At 44.4% G+C, this 18,138-nt stretch overlaps 1 protein-coding gene across 2 annotated transcripts in view; it reads right to left on the bottom strand.

Moving 5' to 3' along the window:
- IDH3G (isocitrate dehydrogenase (NAD(+)) 3 non-catalytic subunit gamma) overlaps positions 1–18,138 on the bottom strand; it is a 181,799-nt gene that overhangs the window by 128,281 nt on the left and 35,380 nt on the right. Inside the window, exon 2 of one of the 2 annotated variants that reach the window (XM_082262622.1) lies at positions 4,658–4,705. The exons of the other annotated variant lie outside the window; for it this stretch is intronic. Within the exon in view, the coding sequence (XP_082118748.1) occupies positions 4,658–4,705 (48 nt within the window). The remainder of the gene's footprint in view (positions 1–4,657; positions 4,706–18,138) is intronic. 2 annotated transcript variants of the gene reach the window in all.

The raw sequence follows: 18,138 nt of genomic DNA, 5'->3' as shown, positions 1-18,138 counted from the left end.
CCATAGAACCATAGAGTTAGTTCTAGTATGAGGACTTTAGGTGGGTAACAAGGTGAAAGAATGGGCTGACTATGAGAGGGACTATACTAGGCCATAGAATACTGGAACAGAGGGCGTAAGGGCACTCCTCTCTTACAGTGTTATCAGTCTACACCACCCAGCCCCCCCTGATACCCTCTAGCAAACTATGTGATATCTCCCTCCAATTAACACCCTTCTGATTCAAATTATATCTGTCTTTCATAAATCAAGGTAATCCACCTGTGTACTTACCTACATGTATGTTAACAATGGGTGATTTTGATATATAAATGTCCCCCTTCATATGACTTAGGCCACTGTACAAAAAATATAGTTTAAGACCCCACTTCAATTGAAATGTGGAAATTCCTTTCTAAAATAATGGCCATTTCTTGATGCCTAGCAGCTCCTAGGTCAAAGGTGACACTTGACTAGTGCTCGACCAATGGGTTCCCTATATCATCCATCAATTCTAGTGTCTGTCTAATCATACGATAATTCTAAGTTGTATTCATCACGGCTATAGCATGAATAATAGCAATGTGACCTGCTAGAAGAGTTTTGAAAGATGACAGCAATAACGTCACTTAATGACTAGATTAGCCAATGGGACACTAAAATTTACTGATTATAGTCTTGATTCATGTTTTGAAGTAGGACAATGCTGTTTTTAAAGTTATTGAATTTAGTTCTGGAGCTACGCCATATCTGTCAATGATTATGAAATACTAAGCATTACCTACTTTTTACCACAAGATGGAGTTTCACCATCCGGTTTTTAACTACACAAGAAGTGGTAATGGAGGAATGTCTGCAGTGCTGCCACCTGACAGCACTCACCAATCAGGCTATTTCCCTATTTATTGACCTTCCGGACTATCCAATGACGTCTTGACGAAGCGTGCTTCATGCACGCGAAACGCGTTGACGTCACACGCCGGCCGCACGTCACCCGGAAGAGCCACCGATGCGTTCCAGCTCCCGCCTACGGCGCTGTTATCCTGCTACACACGGAACACGCTGCCTCCTCGTGGCATGCCGGAGCTGAACCCAAACATCGGGCCTTCATTCCAACAAACACCCGAAGAGGATGAACAGAAGTCTCTCCATCCACGGTCTTCTAGTACGGTGAGCTAAAGCCAGTGAATGATAGGGGATAGAGAAAAGGCAGTGAACACCTGGCTGTATTGGATACATAGCACATTTATGCAATCCAGTGAACGGCCATTGTTTGGCCAATGACAAACCTGACCAATTATGGATACAGCCTAACCATGGTGTGAGCCCGTGCAGTTATTACATCACACTGCGTCTCTCCCCAGCTCCCGCACCCCCAAAAAGAAAAAGAGAGACGCTCTGTCGCAGGGTGACACATGTCGGTCCGTTATCGCTACCCCAAATCCCAGAGGGCCTGAACCTCATCCCTCCAAGGACATCAGTTATTGTCCATTTTGAAGGACTGGCTTTTCATATAGCCCATTCAACTCGGCACGCAGACATTCCTCCTGACACCCTCCCCTTTCATGGTGGAACTGCACTGGAAATTTAGAGCCAAAATGCATCTCAGTTATGAATGAGCAGCAGTGTCTTGGTTCAATCTGTATCTAAGTAGTCTACTAGAGCTTCATATCTACATGATTGTCTGCCACGCGGACTCTAGAACCAATTCCATATTGGTTTTTGAAGCACTAGGCTGAATAGATGGGAGCATACTATATGATGTCCATGACCCTTTGAATTACTGGTGTAGCTTCATTGGTCATTTATTACACCAGGTAACATTACCAAATTGTGGCATGCCGACCAGCAGACCCATGAGCCAGCAGCATTCACAAATTCCGTCCTAGGAATATATGCGGCATGCTCAGGTATCTGCTGGTCAGACCTTCTGGAATGAGTGTGTGGCCGGCCTTGTGAGTGTGAATCATTGTTTTTATGTGTCCTGCGTGTTGTTGGTTGTAACCTTTGTACCTTTCCATATTTGTATACTGTTCCCCAATGTTGGGGTATTTTTAGACTATGTGTCAATTGATCCTCAATAAAGTTTTTTGAAAATTCACACTAAGTTGGTCTGAGCATCCCTTTGTGCAGCCGTTCCAAGGGGTACACTATGGCCCCTTTCATTTTTCTTTTATGGTATTTGTACTGTCCTGACATTTCAGGGCCTCAAGAAATGAGATAGGCCTTCGGTACATCAGGTGTGATCAATTTTCAATGATTGGCAAAATAGCTTGTAGACTCCAACGTTCACACAGACTAAATAATATCCACTAATTTGGGTTATTTTTACCAAAGATATGTAGCAGTATAAATTTTGGCCCAAGTTTATTAAAAAAAAATAAAAAAATTACTTAATTTGCAAAATTTTATAATTAGAAACTAAAACAAAATGTTATATTTTTTTTTTTCAAAATTTTCACTTTTTCGCTAATTGTGTGAAAAAAATGATCCATTTGATTGGGTACAGCAATGCATGACTGAGTAGTTATCATTCAAAGTGTGACAGCGCTGAAAGCTGAAAATTGGTATGGGCAGTAAGGGGGTGAAAGTGCCCTGTATTGAAGTAATTAACAGAAAAAACAGACTATTGTGTAAGAGTAAAATGTGAGGGGAGCAGATGAAAGGAAGTCAATTTTTGAGTGAAGGGCTGTTTTAAGAATTTACACATTGTTGCATGGGGTAGATCAGTGGTCTCCAAACTGCGACCCGTGGGCCAAATGTGGCCCTTTGCTTGCCTATATCCGGCCCTCGGAGCACTATTCCTCCCAATGACACCAACAAGGGGGCACCATTCCTTCCACATCAACATTGGGGAACTCCTCATCCCACTGACACCAACAATGGGGCATTTTTCCTCCCACTAATACCAATGATGTGCCACTATTCCTCCTACTGACTACAGGCACTACGTCATTTTCTTACTCCCACTGACACTGGGGCATGTTGTACTTCTACTGGCCACTCCAGCCCCCCCTTAAGTCTGAAGGGCAGTAAACTGGCCCTTTGTTTAGAAAGTTTGGAGACCCCCCTGGGGTATATCATATTTGAAATTCACTTTCCAATCCTGTTCATTTTAGCTTTTAGGGGATTTCCAATTTCATGGTCTAGTAACAGAACAGAAGCTTGCAATAGAACCTGCTTATAATGGTGTAAAACATGAAAGTTATGAACTGGATAGTTATACTACTTGGTCCTGGGCATCCTAAAAAAGGAAGTCCAATATGTGAGAAAATAGGGTATCTTGAGTGTTACGGAACAGGGCACCCCTGAGCAGGTACCTCCGTTGACAGATGCTCCTAGTGCTTCCCGAGGGCTCCAAGCACTCCACCAGACACCGTAAGCACTTCAGACTCCACGAAACGCCGCAGCTTGGTTAGGGTCTTGGCATCTCCTACCCACCCTGGACCAACGACAAGGCTCCAGGTTCCTGTGGGTGAACCTCTCTTTCCCCAGAGAGTGCAGCAGAACAAGCTCTTACACAAGCTCTTACAAGAGCTTTGTGATTCTCTAAGGGAGTATGGAAGACCATAGCAATCCCTGCAGCAGATTCCCCCAATAACGAGACAAAGCTCCGAGTTGAGGGCAAAACAGGAACAACATTTATTGGAAGAACACAGCACACTTTTATACAGAAATTGGAACATCCTTTCCCCAACAACCGCTTTCCCATTGGTCAATTGTAAAGTACTTGCAGTTCCCAATAAGGTCCTCTTCAGCCCATGCAAATGAGGGCTTGAAAATGAGTCAATAGTGATTGGTCAGATAGCTTTGACCAATGCAAGGAGACAGAAGCCCCAGGGGGCAATCAATGTAAACTATAGTCAGACACAGAACAATGGTTCCCTAACGAGCCCTCAATACACATTACTCTGAGTGTCAATACCTCCCTTAGCAGACAACAGGTCAGGTCATTAGCACACCTGACAAAAGGTGAATGGGGAGCCACCTTAAACAGTCTGTCTCCTCAGAACTTCCTGGGATGACCATATTAGGAATGGACTTCCTGTGCCTTACAGTTTACAGGAAGAAGGTTTAGCTTCCAAGATAGAGGCAAGACTCCATTATCCACATGGGGACCCAAATACAGTATTATGCTTTAAAATATATAAAGTCACTTTTTATACATTAAACATAAACATGTTACATATCCCCAGATAGCTCAGGTCGGAGTGCACATTATTAGGTGAATAGCACTCAGAACCCACGAATACAGTTTAATCGCCATGGAGCCAAAGTCTTTTAAAGCCTGGTCCATAGTCCAAAGGCAGCAGGCGGGCAACCAGGCTCCTCCAATGCAATGGGGCGAGATTGGTCTCGTCACATTGAGGAAACTCATATTTTAGGTTAATTTGATAGTGTAATGTTTTCCCTAAATCAGAACTCTAGCCAAACCATCCAAAATTACAAAAAAAAAATAAAAATTAAAATTTGCCAGTAAAAGATACAATTTAAACAAAGTTGTCAATCAGACCACTTCCACAGAGCCCAGGTTTCATAGACCCGGGTAATGGGGTTAATGAAGCTGCAGAGTGCATCATGTTTCCTGTAGGCAGATGAAGACGTTCTCTTGTGCTGGAGGATGAGTGGGGTAATTTTGGTTATGAGCCCTTTAACAGAAAAGCTATACCACACTTACCGATGAAAATTCTCTTTGTTGAGCTGATGCAGCAGACAGAAAAAACGCCTGCAATAAAGCACACCAAAACATATTAAACTGTGAAAACATCTTTATATATTTTACTGGTGCATTGTTTAATACATTCTATTTTGGGGGAAAAAAACCAAATACCGAAGCTGCATTTTCAAATGTGTTTTTTCAAGGTGCAAGCTCCAGGGTCATCATCCTTCTCTTGACTTCACTAAATAAGGAATCTCTAAAGTAGAAAAAGCCTGCAGCCAGTAATAAACCTGCAAACTTCTTCTACAAGCTTAAAGTGGATGTAAACCCCATTCATAAAATTTGACCTGGCCACATATCTGTAGTGTTTACTCAACCCTCTCCAAAGCCCTGAGTCCTGTTGCTTTCTGCTACTCTGTTATCAGCATGATAACTTCTGACAAGTGCTCCGACACCAGCGATAAAAGCAGCTGGCAATCTGTGTCGGGGTGGGTGCATAGATATAGATTAGCAGAGAGCTGGTCTATTCACAGCACAACTCTGCATGTTTCTTCCTTCCTCTGCCTATGTGGAGGGATGGGGGTAGTGCCTTTCCTCCAATCAGCTGTCACACAGTGTATGCCAAGACTCCACACCCAGTGCTGGAACAGGAAGAAAATTCTAACACGATGTTCACTTTCTAAACAGTGTAGAAAGCTGAAGACAGCAGATATACAAATAACACTTACTTAGGGAGATCATCTAAGGCTGTTCACTTCACTGGGTATACGTGAGGGTTTACATCCACTTTAAAAAAGGAGGAGAATGAAAGACCTGAAGCATGCAACATTAAATGCATTTAAAGGTATCTGTAGCCACCACTATGTGCCTACATTGTATGGTTTCATCCTATGAAGTATAAAAAGAAATATATACTGCTCTAACCAAACAGAGAATATAAAAGCTGCTAGCACAAACAAAATGACAAATAAGTTGTAATAAATCAAACAAGTGAAAACGTGCAGCGCTAAGTCCCCGTTCACACTAAGGCGACCTGTGAGGCGACCTGGTCGCCTCACAGGTCGCCTTCCATAGGGAAGCTGCGGACCCATTCTAATAGGAGCGACACAAGTCGCTCCGACTTAGAAAAAGGGTCCGGAGCTTCTTTGGGGCGACCCGGAGGCGACCGCCATAGACTTCAATGTTATGAAGGCCGTGGCGGCCGCTCTGAGGTCGCGGCGCGCTGCTCGCACCGCGACCTCGTAGGTCGCCCCCCGAAGTCGGATCGCCCCTGTGTGAACGGGGCCTAAATGGAAGAGAACTTTAACAGCTCTCTATAAACAAACAAACAATAATGGTGCATATACAAAAACCAAATGAATTATTAATATCAAAGTCCCATAGGTGCAAGAGCAAGGTGAAATAAAACATCTAAGGTGATATGGTTAATCGTAGTAATAGACAAATCCCGTCACCAACACCAGAAAAAGTAATGTGCTCACCAGATGGGACTGACCCAAGTTACTGTACAGCATAAGGGTCAGATAAGGCTCATACGATGGTTCTGAGATTTCTTAAGGGAAGACTGTGACCCCTTATACTCTTCAAGTAGATATCCAAATGTGGTGAATGGAGGATGAAGCTCACAAACAACCAGAACCATAGGGATATAGACCAAAGGAAACAGACATAGTGTAAAACCCCAAAAACAAAATTTATTGACAAAAAAGGGAATACACTCACAAACAATCCAGCGGTACAGGCAGACAATATGCAGGAAAATCAGGCTGAAATAAGCACTATCCTGACTATCCAGCTGGATAAATCCTTTGAGAATGTCCTGTAGGAAGAAACTCGTCAGGATAGTGCGGAAAAGGGTTAACAAAGCTGGACTATGCCTATAGGGCAGTCCCAGGGGATATACTCCCACTTTCTGCTCTAGGAACTCCGTTAACAAGCAGTTTTAGAAGAATACATAATCCAACTCCACAGAAGGGTGGGTGCTGTGTAAGTCAAACATCTGAGAAAAGGATTTTGCGGTAAGACAAAAATCCAGTTCTCTTTCGTTCATTGACGGACACAGCTTCATATCAGCATTACGGGTGGGAAACACAGCAATAAACATATTTCCCAAAAAGGGCTAAACTTAGCCAACCAGGTAAACCAAGAGCTCAACCAGGGACAGGAGCTTCTCTACCAGAAAAAAAAAACAACCCTCAGGAGACAGAAGCTTCTGCCACAGTGGCCTGCAAAACTTTGCAGCCAAACGCAGCATCTGCAGATGCGAAAATATCCACCTTGTAGAACTTTGTGAATGTGTGTACAGACTATCAGGTGGCCGCCTTGCAAACCTAGACACCGACGCCTGATGACGGAAGGCCCAGGAGGCACTAAGCGCCCTCGCAGAATGCGCCTTAACTGGGAAAAGAGGAACCTGACCCTTAATGGAATAGGCCTGCACCACCGTCTGCCTGATCCATCAGGAAATAACAGCAGATGCAGCCTGCCCCTTACAGGGACCATCAGTAAGGATAAACAAAGGAATCCGATTTGCAAATTGACGTCAAGTACACCCTGATGGCCCAGACCACATCCAAGGAATGCAAGGCTATTTTTTTTGGATGTTTTGGCTTAGGACACAACTTCCTAATTTAAGTGAAACCCCCAAATGACCTTAGGAAGGAACGACTGACAGGGACGTAGCACCACTTTACCCTGTAAACCACCAGGTAAGGTGACCGATAGGGCAACGCAGCCAGCTCAGAGACCCTGCGTGCAGAAGTAATAGCTAACAAGAAAGCCACTTTCTGTGACAAGGTAAGCAGGGGAAGTTCACAAGGGCTAAGACCTAGTGCATGAAGGAGGGATTTGGGTTTTTTGAGCACTGGGTTCACTTTTCATTGGGGTGAAACCTATATGCTAAAGATGGTTTGCACCTAAATGGAAGGGGGTCTGTTGTGCTGGGGGAGAGGTTTATGGGAAAGCTGGAGGAGTTCTTAAACTAGGATTGAGGGGGGAGGGTGAATTAGATTGTAATGGGGCAGACAGGTCAGACAGGGGTCAGCCACTATTGGTGGGTGGAATGGGGAAAGATGGGGGGAGAGTTATGGCAGAGGATAAGAAGGTTCCCATGTTACAAACAACCATTGGAAATGGTACTATTTGTACCAAAATTAAAAACATGCAAAATAAGTGTGCAATGGGACAATGATTTAAAGTGTTTGTTCACCAATGCCAGAAGTATGCCAAGCAAAATAGGTGAGTTGGAAGCTCTGGTGCACGAGGAGAACTAGGACTTAATTGGTATTGCTGAATCTTGGCTTCATTTATCATATGACAGGGCTATTAATATTCCTGGCTATGCTCTCTTTCGGGAAAGACAGGGTAAAAATGGAGGGGTGGTGGTGTCTGTCTCTATGTGAGAAGTGATCTCAAAGGGAGAGCGTGAAAGATGACCTAGTTGATGGAAAATGTGCTGAATCTGAAGCAGTATGGGTGGAAATGTACATGGGTGTGCGTAATACAAGGATTATCATTGGAGTTTGTTATAGACCTCCCAGTATTAATGAGGAGGTGGAGACTCAGCTCCTGGCACAGAAGGAAAGGGCTGCAAGGGCTGGGACAGTGTTAATAATGGGGGATTTTAACTACCCAGACATTGACTGGCGTAATGGCACTGCTGGAACAGTTAAAGGGCAAAAATGTATAAACCTATTACAAGAGAATTTTATGGTGCAATTTATGGAGGCCCCCACTAGAAATTATGCTCTGTTGGACCTGGTAATCTCAAACCATGCAGAGCTTATTAACGATGTTCATATAAAAGAACATCTGGGTAGCAGTGACCATATCATGATTTCATGTAATGTTAGCTGTAAGCAAAAAACGCATACAGGAAATACAAAAAACACAACTTTAAGAGAGCAAATTGTCCAAGAATGAGGGCTGCTCTCCAGGATTTAGACTGGGAGGGAATATTGGCATTGATGAGCACAGAACAGAAATGGGAATTTTTCCAAAAGACTTTATGCAAACTCACTGCAAAGTATATTCCTATGGGTAAGAAGTTTAAAAGGCTAAAAATAAAACCTATGTGGCTCACAGGAAAAGTTAAAAAGGCTATAGATAAAAAGAAAAGAGCTTTTAAAAAAATATAAAAATGAGGGAACGCTATCATTGTTTAATTGTTACAAAGAATATAACAGAATATGTAAAAAGGAAATCAGGGACGCAAAAATTCAAAATGAACGACAGATTGCAAAAGATAGTAGGACAAACACCCAAAAATTCTTAAATTATATTAACAGTAAAAAGGTTTGGTCTGAGCATGTAGGCCCTTTACAAAATAATCATGAGTGGGTGACTGGGGACAAAGAGAAGGCAAATGTAATAAATACTTTCTTCAGCTCTGTGTATACAATGGAGCATGGGGGAGCTCATGACCATAATGAGGACGGTATTGACACAGCCCCAAATGATTCACAATGGCTCAAAAGTGATACGGTCCAGAAATATTTAGACAGAATAAGGGTAGATAAAGCGCCTGGACCAGATGGCATCCACCCACGTATCCTAAAAGAATTGAGCGCTGTAATTTCTAAGCCTTTGTTTCTAATTTTTAGGGACTCGTTAAGGACTGGAATAGTACCACTCGATTGGCAAAGGGCCAATGTGGTGCCTATATTTAAAAAGGGATCAAAGTCTTTGCCAAGTAACTATAGAACTGTTAGTTTAACTTCTATAGTCGGGAAGATACTGGAGAGTTTATTAAAAGGCCACATAGATGAGTTCTTGCTGGAAAAAAATATTTTAAGCAACAGACAGCATGGATTCATGAAAGGCAGAATTTGTCAAACAAACCCGATTTCTTTTTATGAGGAGGTAAGTAAAACCTTGGACAGAGGGGTGGCTGTGGACATAGTATACTTGGATTTTGCAAAAGCGTTTGACACAGTTCCCCACACACGGCTAATGTGTAAGGTAAAGTCTACTGGCTTGGAAAGTTCGGTTTGGAATTGGATAGAAAATTGGCTAAAAGATAGAAATCAGAGAGTAGTGGTTAATGATTCTTACTCTGAATGGTCTAAAAGTTATCAGTGGTGTACCCCAAGGTTCAGTGTTGGGACCCTTACTTTTTAATATCTTTATAAATGATATAGGGTCTGGGATTAAAAGTAGCATTTCAGTCTTTGCAGATGACACCAAGCTTTGCAGTGGAATAACTTCTTTACAGGATGTCTCCAACTTACAAGCTGACCTCAATGCACTGTATCATTGGGCAACTATGTGGCAAATGAGGTTTAACCACTTGCCGACCGCCGCACGACTATCTACGGCGGCGGTCAGCCCCTCACAGGCAAAGTGACGTAGGTCTACGTCGCTCGCCTGTGAGGGTTTAGGGAGCGAGCGCGCGCCGCCGGAGGCGCGCTCCCGCTCCCGCGTGGTCACGGACCCCCCCCGCGCGTGTGACCGGCGGACCCGATCGCCGCCGGCCACTCTGCGATCGGCGGGGGAGAGGGAGAAAGTCAGGCAGCTTGTGTAAACAAGCTGCCTGTCATTCTCCTCTCTGTATGAGAGCTGATCACATGGATCTACTATGTAGATCCATTGATCACTCTGCATACAGTTGAAGCCACAGCCAATCACAGTTAGAATCACGCCCCTAGGGACACACACAGCCCCTCCCTCTCAAATAAAGTTAACCCCTTCACTACCAGTGTATTTTTACAGTAACAGTGCATATATATAGCACTGATTACTGTAGAAATGTCACTGGTAACCCCAAAAGTGTAAAAAATGTCAGTCAAGGGTCCGATCTTTCCGCCGCAATGTCGCAGTACCGCAAAAAAAAAAATCGCAGATCGCCGCCATTACGCGTTAAAAAAAAAAACAACAAAAATGACAAAAATCTTTCCCTTTGTTAGTAAACGCAATAACTTTTGCGCAAACCAATCAAAATACGCTTTTTGCGATTTTTTTTACCAAACATAGGTAGCATAAAACAAATTGGCCGAAAATATTAAAAAATTTTGATTTTTACATTTTTTTTGGGGGGAATTTCATATAAAAAAAAGGGAAAAATATTGCTATTTTTGCAAAATTTACGCTCTTTTTTTGTTTATAGCGCGTGATCAAAAAATCGCACAGGTGATCAAATACCGCCAAAAGAAAGCTCTGTTTGTGGGAAAAAAAGGACGCCAAATTCGTTTAGGTACAGCGTCGCACGACCGCGCAATTGTCCGTTAAAGTCACGCAGTGCCGAATCGCAAAATACCCTCTGGTCGTTTAGCAGCCAAATCCTCCGGGGCTTAAGTGGTTAATGTTGATAAATGTAAAGTTATGCACTTGGGGGCTAAGAATATGCATGCATCATACATAGAGGGTGGAGTAGAACTGGGGGAATCCATAGTGGAGAAGGATCTGGGTGTTCTGGTAGATCATAAGCTTAATAATAGCATGCAATGCCAAGCTGCTGTTTCCAAAGCAAGCAAAGTAATTTCTTGTATTACCAGAGGCATGGACTCCAGAGAGAGAGATATCATTTTGCCCCTGTACAAATCATTAGTAAGTCCCGGTTCACACTTCTGCGTTGCAGGAACGCTGCAAATATGCAGCGTGTTCCCGCATCGCATCTGCACCCCTGGCAGTTCACACTGTCATATGCGATACGCAGGGGGTGTCAATTAAAAGTTAACGACACCCCCAGTTGAGATTGCATATCGCAGTACGATCTGCAAGTTTGCACAGAATCGGATCGCACTAGTGTGAGCCACCATGCGATCTGATTCAGCTGAGGATAAAAAAAGGGGTCATGTGCGTGTTTAGTGCGATTGCGGTGTGCTCCGAATGACATGCGATCTCTGTAATCGCACTAATGTGAACCGGCACTAAGACCTCATCTGGAATATGCAGTTCAGTTTTGGGCACCAGTTCTTAAAAAGGATAATCGGGGAACTGGAGAAAGTGCAGAGAGGGGCAACCAAACTGATAAGAGGCATGGAGGAGCTCAGCTATGAGAAAAGATTAGAGGAACTGAATTTATTCTCTCTTGAGAAGAGGCGATTAAGGGGGGATATGATCAACATGTATAAATACATAAGGGGTCCATATAGTGAACTTGGTGTTGAGTTGTTCACTTTAAAGGTCAACACAGAGGACAAGGGGGCACTCTTTACGTCTAGTGGAAAACAGATTTCGTCTTTAAATACGGGAAGGTTTCTTCACCGTAAGAGCTGTGAAAATGTGGAATAGACTCCCTCCAGAGGTGGTTCTGGCTAGCTCATTAGATTGCTTTAAAAAAGGTCTGGATTCTTTCCTAGGTGTACATGATATAAATGAGTACTAAAATTTCTTTTTGGTAAAGTTGATCCAGGGAATATCCGAATGCCTCTCTCTGGGGGGGGAAATCAGGAAGGAATTTTTTTCCCCTGCTGTAGCAAATTGGATCATGCTTTGCTGAGGTTTATTTTCGCCTTCCTCTGGATCAACAGCGGGTATAGGATTGTGTATATGTGGATTGTATGGTTGGGTTTTCAATACTGTTTTTTTTTTTTGGTTGAACCGGATGGATGGATGTAACATAAATGTAAGAGTAGGGTAGCTTCGCCTTAGCGAGATATGAAGTGATCTGTAGAAATAGTATAATTGTAGATGTAGTGTCATTTTGGGTTATTAAGAATTGTAGTATTCAGTACTCAGTCATACACATATGTCCTTTTATTAGCATTTGAAAAAGGACAGGGCCATTCTCTGGGATGGAGGTGACACCTGGATGCCAAATTAAAGTCTCCCATGCAAGTGAACAAAAGTTGTCACCTTCCTGAGGCCTCAAAGAGAGCTGCTGGTCATCTTGGCTACGAGGATCCGCAGGGGGGCGATGATAGGCTCCAAACAGTCTGCAAGCTTTGATTAAGTACCATCAGATCAAAGAAATGTATTTTATCTCTCATAATAGGTGAAATATTATGGGTAGAGAGATAAAAATAATTCATTCATTCTTATGGCTCACGTGTTGGGCTACATGTACATGTAAATCTGTGTCTGTAGCATGTGTAGAATCCTAGCGAAATGCACAAAACTTATATGGCGCCTGATTGTGGCAGGCAAGCAGTGTTTGGTACTGTCGCAATCAGACCGATGCGCTGGTGTCAGAATTCCTATCCCTGACTCAGTGGTCAGCGCCGTTCTGGGTCAATTAGACTCTGGTCAGTTCAGAACACGAAACCTCCTGTGGGCTGGGACGGGGACAACCCCCTGGGGTTGATTGGCCAAGGGCTAAAGTCCAGCCCACATTCATATTCCAATAAATTGGGGAACCTGAGCTATGAACACGTTCTTCCATGAAGCCAGTTCTAAACTGGGGAGTCCCCACACGGTTTCCGGTATGCTTCTACCAGGGGATAAGCTTCGATAACGTTTATTTCAGTTTTTTATTCCTTTTTATTTTCATAACAAATTGCCAATTGTGTGTATTTTTATATCTTTTTTGTAACTGCTTTTGCTTTGTATATATTTTTTTATGCACTGCCCACTTCTGGGATATTAAATTATAAAATTAATAAGTGACTTCTGTGTACTAAGCTAGGACTCATATCTCTGAAGAGATTGTTGCATTTTAGTGCCTAATTGCTTGGTCTACGCTACATGCCAATCTGTATGCAATTGCACTGTGTGTTGGCAGATTGCATGCAGATTGTAAACCAGATGGAGATCTGCGTGTGTGTGGTGTCCCAGCAGACCAGTCTCCGGACAAACTGTTGGGTGGTGGCAGGCTATCGTTTGTGGTGTGTGGGGACAGTGGGAAGAGTGATTAACACAGGAGTTCTAGCTTGTAGGAATAGCTGGAGGAATCCTAGTAGTGTGTGATAATTGCTAGACTGCTCCCCAACTAGGGCTGCAACTAACGATTAATTTGTCTGTCGACTAATCTATCGATTATTTTTACGATTAGTCGACTAATCTAACGATAATTTTTTTTTTTTTTTTTGCTTAATTGAGTGTTTTTTTGATTAGCTAATTAATCCTGTAATTAATACAGAGACCTCTTTATTTTCTGATCAGCAAGGGATTTCACAAGCGGATCCCTTGTTGAAACGCAGATCAGAGGTTGCCCGTGTGAAAGGGGCCTTAGAGGCTTTGGGGGACCCTGCACACAGTTGCAGGGGAGCTTCTAGAGCAAGAAATAAGCTATTCTAGCTTGTTGCTTTGCTTACAGGCCTCCTTCACATGGTCATAAAGTGGTGTTAATGCCTTAAGGTGAAAAACCTTCTGTGCTGCAGGTTCCCCCGTTTTCTCACGAGTCCGATCCAGCAATGTGCATGAGCGCAGGGGCTCTAGCTGCTCTCTCTACTCATTGGACAGATTGATAGCAGCAGGAGCCATTGATCCAGTGTTAATCCAGTGATGTGGGGGGCGGACAAAAGTACTGCTGTCTGTCATTGGATGCAGCAGGGGGATCTCGGGAACAAGCCTGCACGGGTACCCCCATGGAAGGCTTTCTGTGGGGGCACCTGAGGAGGGCCCCGGAGTGTCAGCAGTGCATCCCAGAAGAGGATCGGAGCTGCTCTGCAATCATTTTGCACAGAGCAGGTAAGTATAATCACGTTTTGTTGTTTTTTATATAAAGAGGGTTTACAACTCTGTTAAGCTTATTTCGGTCTTTCAGGTGGCAGACAACAGATGCAGCTTGTATCAGTGCTGCAGCCATCTGGGGGCAGTACGATTTTTTTTTTTTTTATCTGAAAAAAAAAAAAAAAAAACATACTTTTTTTTTTTTTTTTTAAATTTACCCAATCACTCTTGTATCCAATTCAAGACAGGTACTTGCTCTACATAGTTAGTAGATTGTACAACCTCCTTCAAGCTTGTACAGTCAGGTTGTATGGTATGTAGTCAGCTTTTTGGAGGATGCATGGCCCAGGTGATTGTTGTATCTGCTCCAATGTCAACATGCTGCTTTGAAAATTGTAGTGGAACAATGACTGGCGTTGCTATGGGAAATGGTCAGCTTCCAGATCTCTGCAGTGATGAGTGGATGGGGTCATGTGCTGCTTTTGTTAGGTGGGTGTGTCCGGGCGGTGGGTGTGTCGCCTAGCGTTCTGTTGCCATCTCCACTAGTGGGCGGGGCTGGTAGCATATCTGCGGTCCAGTTCTGTGAATGGCCGCTTCATGCTGATGTCCGGCAGCTGTCATTGGCCTGTGGCTGCGGAAGGGGCGGGCTGCGGGTTTTGGCCGTGACATCATTGGCAGCGCCGATGTGGTTTGAGAGCTGCGATCTCCCGGAGGATGCGGCCGAGTCTATTGTGACAGCTGGGGCTTCCAGGGCCTCCCCGCCCACCTACCTACAGGTACCGCTCTGATCTGGCGAGCTGTGCGGTCCTCTAAAGCGGTGCTGCGGCCGGCCAGGGGGCGTGTGACGTCACGTGTTGACGCGTCGACGCCTTTCACGCACGTCAACGATTTTTTGTAGTCGACTACGTCGATTAGTCGTTGCAGCCCTATCCCCAACCCTTACAAATCTTACATATAATCTGGTGCACTGTATCTGCCTGTGTATGGTCAGCCAGCTGGATTGGAGTGGAGTCTCCCTTTAGTAGTGACCATGGGCAGTGCAGGCTGCGAAAGTGTCACAGCCAGTCTTATTACTCAGTAGGAATTTCCATGATTCCCTTATACTCCCCAGTCACTAAACCACGTCTCGGTTAGCTAGTCGCCGTGGGCGTGGCAAATCATGACAACGAACTTGTGTCTTTTTTCAACCTGACTAAACTATGTAAATAATTTTCAAAGGGCAGGTTTTGAAGGACTGACAGTACCAGTTTATGATCCCAAGGTGGGGACCAGGGACCATACCAGGAGAGCCAAATGGCGAACTCCCTGCACGAAGGTGTGAATCAAGGGATTTGTGGCCAACGGCCTTTGGAAGAAAATTGCAAGGCTGAAACGCTAAACTACACCTCTTTGTAGAAACTCCAGCAAACGTGATATCGAAAAGGAACAGGGGGAAATCCCCCCTAATTCCCCCCGAGACTCTCACCGTGTATGACTTCAGAACTCGATGGGTAAATCTTCTGAGAAGTAGATTTCCTAGCTTTTAACAGTAGAAATCACCAAATCTGAAAACCCCCTATCCTTTAATACCTGGCTTTCCATAGCCAAGCCGTTAAAGCCAGCGACCATAAAGCAAGATTGAAGAAGATCAGCCCTTGGGACAACAGAGTTTCTCTGAGAGGAAGCTGCCAGGGGGCATCGGCTACCAGTCCTACCAGGCCCGCTTACCAAGCCAGACGAGGAATCCCTTCTGCCTCAATTCTGCACAACAGTCTCAGCAGAAGCTGTAGTGGAGGAAAGGCAAAAATTATACGATACTGGCCCCAAACCTCGGAACCTTCCGGTTGAGGCAGGAGGCTAACCGGTCCACATGGGGGGGGGGGGGTCGACCGGAGACATCGTTGTTGAAACACTTCTGTGTGAAGGGACAATTCGCCCGGACTCCGTGCCTTTCGACTGAGGTAGTCCACCTGCCAATTTTCCACCCCTGGAATGTGCGCAGCAGAGAGGGCTGGAATAAGCATCATCTCTTGCCGAGGCGCCACCTCTCGTATCCCCAGATGGGAGGAGAGCTGCGTGATAGCAGGCTGGGACTGACAAGTCGAGATACGCACAGGACACCCTGGTCAGACTGACTTCCCACAGTCACACCGGCATATGCCAGCCCAGCAGGAGGACGCCACCAGGGATCGTCTTTACATCGCCAGAGTACAACGACCCAGGATTGTAGTGGCACTCCACCAAGGACTGATTACACAAGGGAGGGTAAAGTACCTTTGGATTCCAAGTGTATATTCAGCACTCGCTACACGCAGCAGTGCCACACGTGCCAATCTGCAATACACATCGTACCATTTCCGTAGCAGCCGAATTTTACTTATGTCATCTCTATTAGGATTATCTAGTGATCTCACTCACACCTGTGCACAACTTCACTATTGTTGCCTGAATCGGGATGATGTGGAATATACATATAGTACTTCAGTAATAACTAAGATTCCAAAACAACTCTATCACTTTTTCAGGGTGAACTTTCATTGGATATACAGTGGGGAGAACAAGTATTTGCTACACTGCCGATTTTGCAGGTTTTCCTACTTACAAAGCATGGAGAGGCCTTTAATTTTTATCATAGGTACTCCAACTGTGAGAGATGGAATCTGAAACAAAAAATCCAGAAAAAAAAAAAAATCACATTGTATGATTTTTAAATAATTAATTTGCATTTTATTGCATGCATAAGTATTTGATCACCTACCAACCAGTAAGAATTCCGGCTCTCACATACCTGTTATTTTTTCTTTAACAAGCCCTCCTGTTCTCCACTCATTACCTGTATTAACTGCACCGGTTTGAACTTGTTACCTGTATAAAAGACACCTGTCCACACACTCAAACAGACTCCAACCTCTCCACAATGGCCAAGACCAGAGAGCTGTGTAGGGGCATCAGGGATAAAATTGTAGACCTGCACAAGGCTGGGATGGACTACAGGACAATAGGCAAGCAGCTTGGTGAGAAGGCAACAACTGTTGGCGCAATTATTAGAAAATGGAAGAAGTTACAGATGGCGGTCAATCTCCCTCGGTATGGGGCTCCATGCAAGATCACACCTCGTGGGGCATCAATGATCATGAGGAAGGTGAGGATCAGCCCAGAACTACATGGCAGAATCTGGTCAATGACCTGAAGAGAGCCGGGACCACAGTCTCAAAGAAAATCATTAGTAACACACTACGCCGTCATGGATTAAAATCCTGCAGCGTACGCCAGTTCCCCCTGCTCAAGCCAGCGCATTTCCAGGCCCATCTGAAGTTTGCCAGTGACCATCTGGATTATCCAGAGGAGGAATGGGAGAAGGTCATGGGTCTGAGACAAAAATAGAGCTTTTTGGTCTAACTCCACTCGCTGTGTTTGGAGGATGAGTACAACCCCGAGAACACCATCTTAACCATGAAGCATGGAGGTGGAAACATCATTCTTTGGGGATGCTTTTCTGCAAAGGGTACAGGACGACTGCATCGTATTGAGAGGAGGATGGCTAGGACCATGTATCGCGAGATCTTGGCCAACAACCTCCTCCCCTCAGTAAGAGCAATAAAGATGGGTCGTGGCTTGGTCTTCCAGCTTGACAACGACCCCGAAACACACAGCCAGGGCAACTAAGGAGTGGCTCCATAAGAAGCATCTCAAGGTCCTGGAGTGGCCTAGCCAGTCTCCAGACCTGAACCCAAAAGAAAATCTTGGGAGGGAGCTGAAAGTCCGTATTGCCCAGCGACAGCCCCGAAACCTGGATCTGGAGAAGCTCTGTATGGAGGAGTGGGCCAAAAGCCCTGCTGCAGTGTGTGCAAACCTGGTCAAGAACTACAAGAAACGTATGATCTCTGTAACTGCAAACAAAGGTTTCTGTACCAAATATTAAGTTCTGCTTTTCTCATGTATCAAATACTTATGTCATGCAATAAAATGCA

The sequence above is a fragment of the Pelophylax lessonae genome, assembly GCF_965119305.1.
Source record: "Pelophylax lessonae genome assembly, chromosome: 7".
Taxonomy (NCBI): Eukaryota; Metazoa; Chordata; class Amphibia; order Anura; family Ranidae; genus Pelophylax; species Pelophylax lessonae.
The sequence above is the reverse complement of the archived record's forward strand: the minus strand, read 5'-3'. Positions and strand labels throughout refer to the sequence as shown.